The 647-nt window shown below is 53.2% G+C and overlaps 1 protein-coding gene across 1 annotated transcript; it reads right to left on the bottom strand.

Annotated features, from left to right (window-relative positions):
• Positions 1 to 73: 73 nt before the first annotated feature.
• J7T55_014065 (uncharacterized protein) lies at positions 74 to 292 on the bottom strand (the record flags this gene model as incomplete). The annotated part of the gene is made up of 1 exon (XM_053136393.1): positions 74 to 292. The coding sequence occupies one exon, from the start codon at positions 290 to 292 to the stop codon at positions 74 to 76; it is 219 nt and encodes a 72-aa protein (XP_052986030.1).
• Between the last annotated feature and the right edge of the window lie 355 nt (positions 293 to 647).

A 647-nucleotide genomic window follows, 5' to 3' on the forward strand; every position in this document is an offset into this window, starting at 1 on the left:
GGACGTGGTCGAAGTGCAGCTGATGGCGAGCGCGCTCCCCTGAACCTACCGCCAGGCTGGCTTTGCTCAGCCGTCAGTGCAGATTGCTACCAAATTGGGCGGCCCAGTGCTCGATTTGGGATTCAGGACCCCTGGTTCCAGGCAGAACAGAGTACATGGTTACAATGGCTATGTCCCGGTGCTCCGCAATTTTTAGCTTCTTGGGAGGAGGCGCACCTTCGGCGCCAGGCATAACATTGGTGATGTGGATCGGGTGGCCATCGTTCTGCTTCCTCTTGGTTAGTGGACTCATGATCTCGTTCTGGAGATGTTTCGGGACATCACTATGCTCTTTAATCCTCCCTCCCTTTAAGAGGGTGCAGGCGTTGTGAACAGAGGATTGGAAGAATGTCGCTGCAAATCTATCGCCATTTTGAACATTCTAGCCTGGACACACCAATGCTTGAGCCAGATCTTGGGTCATATTCCCCCTCCCCCCAATGCAGGCAGTTGCATCGGCCCTAACCCCCCCCCCCCCAAGAATAGAGAGCTTAGTGTTGTATGTAGAGCCAAAATAGATGAAGTCGGACACTCTTGGGCATTATTTTCATCGTCTTGTTCAAAACAAGAAAGCAAACACCCCCGCCCCCCACACTCAGGTCCACCAT

This window comes from Diaporthe amygdali, assembly GCF_026229845.1.
Source record: "Diaporthe amygdali strain CAA958 chromosome Unknown NODE_168_length_1687_cov_54_889441, whole genome shotgun sequence".
Lineage (NCBI taxonomy): Eukaryota > Fungi > Ascomycota > Sordariomycetes > Diaporthales > Diaporthaceae > Diaporthe > Diaporthe amygdali.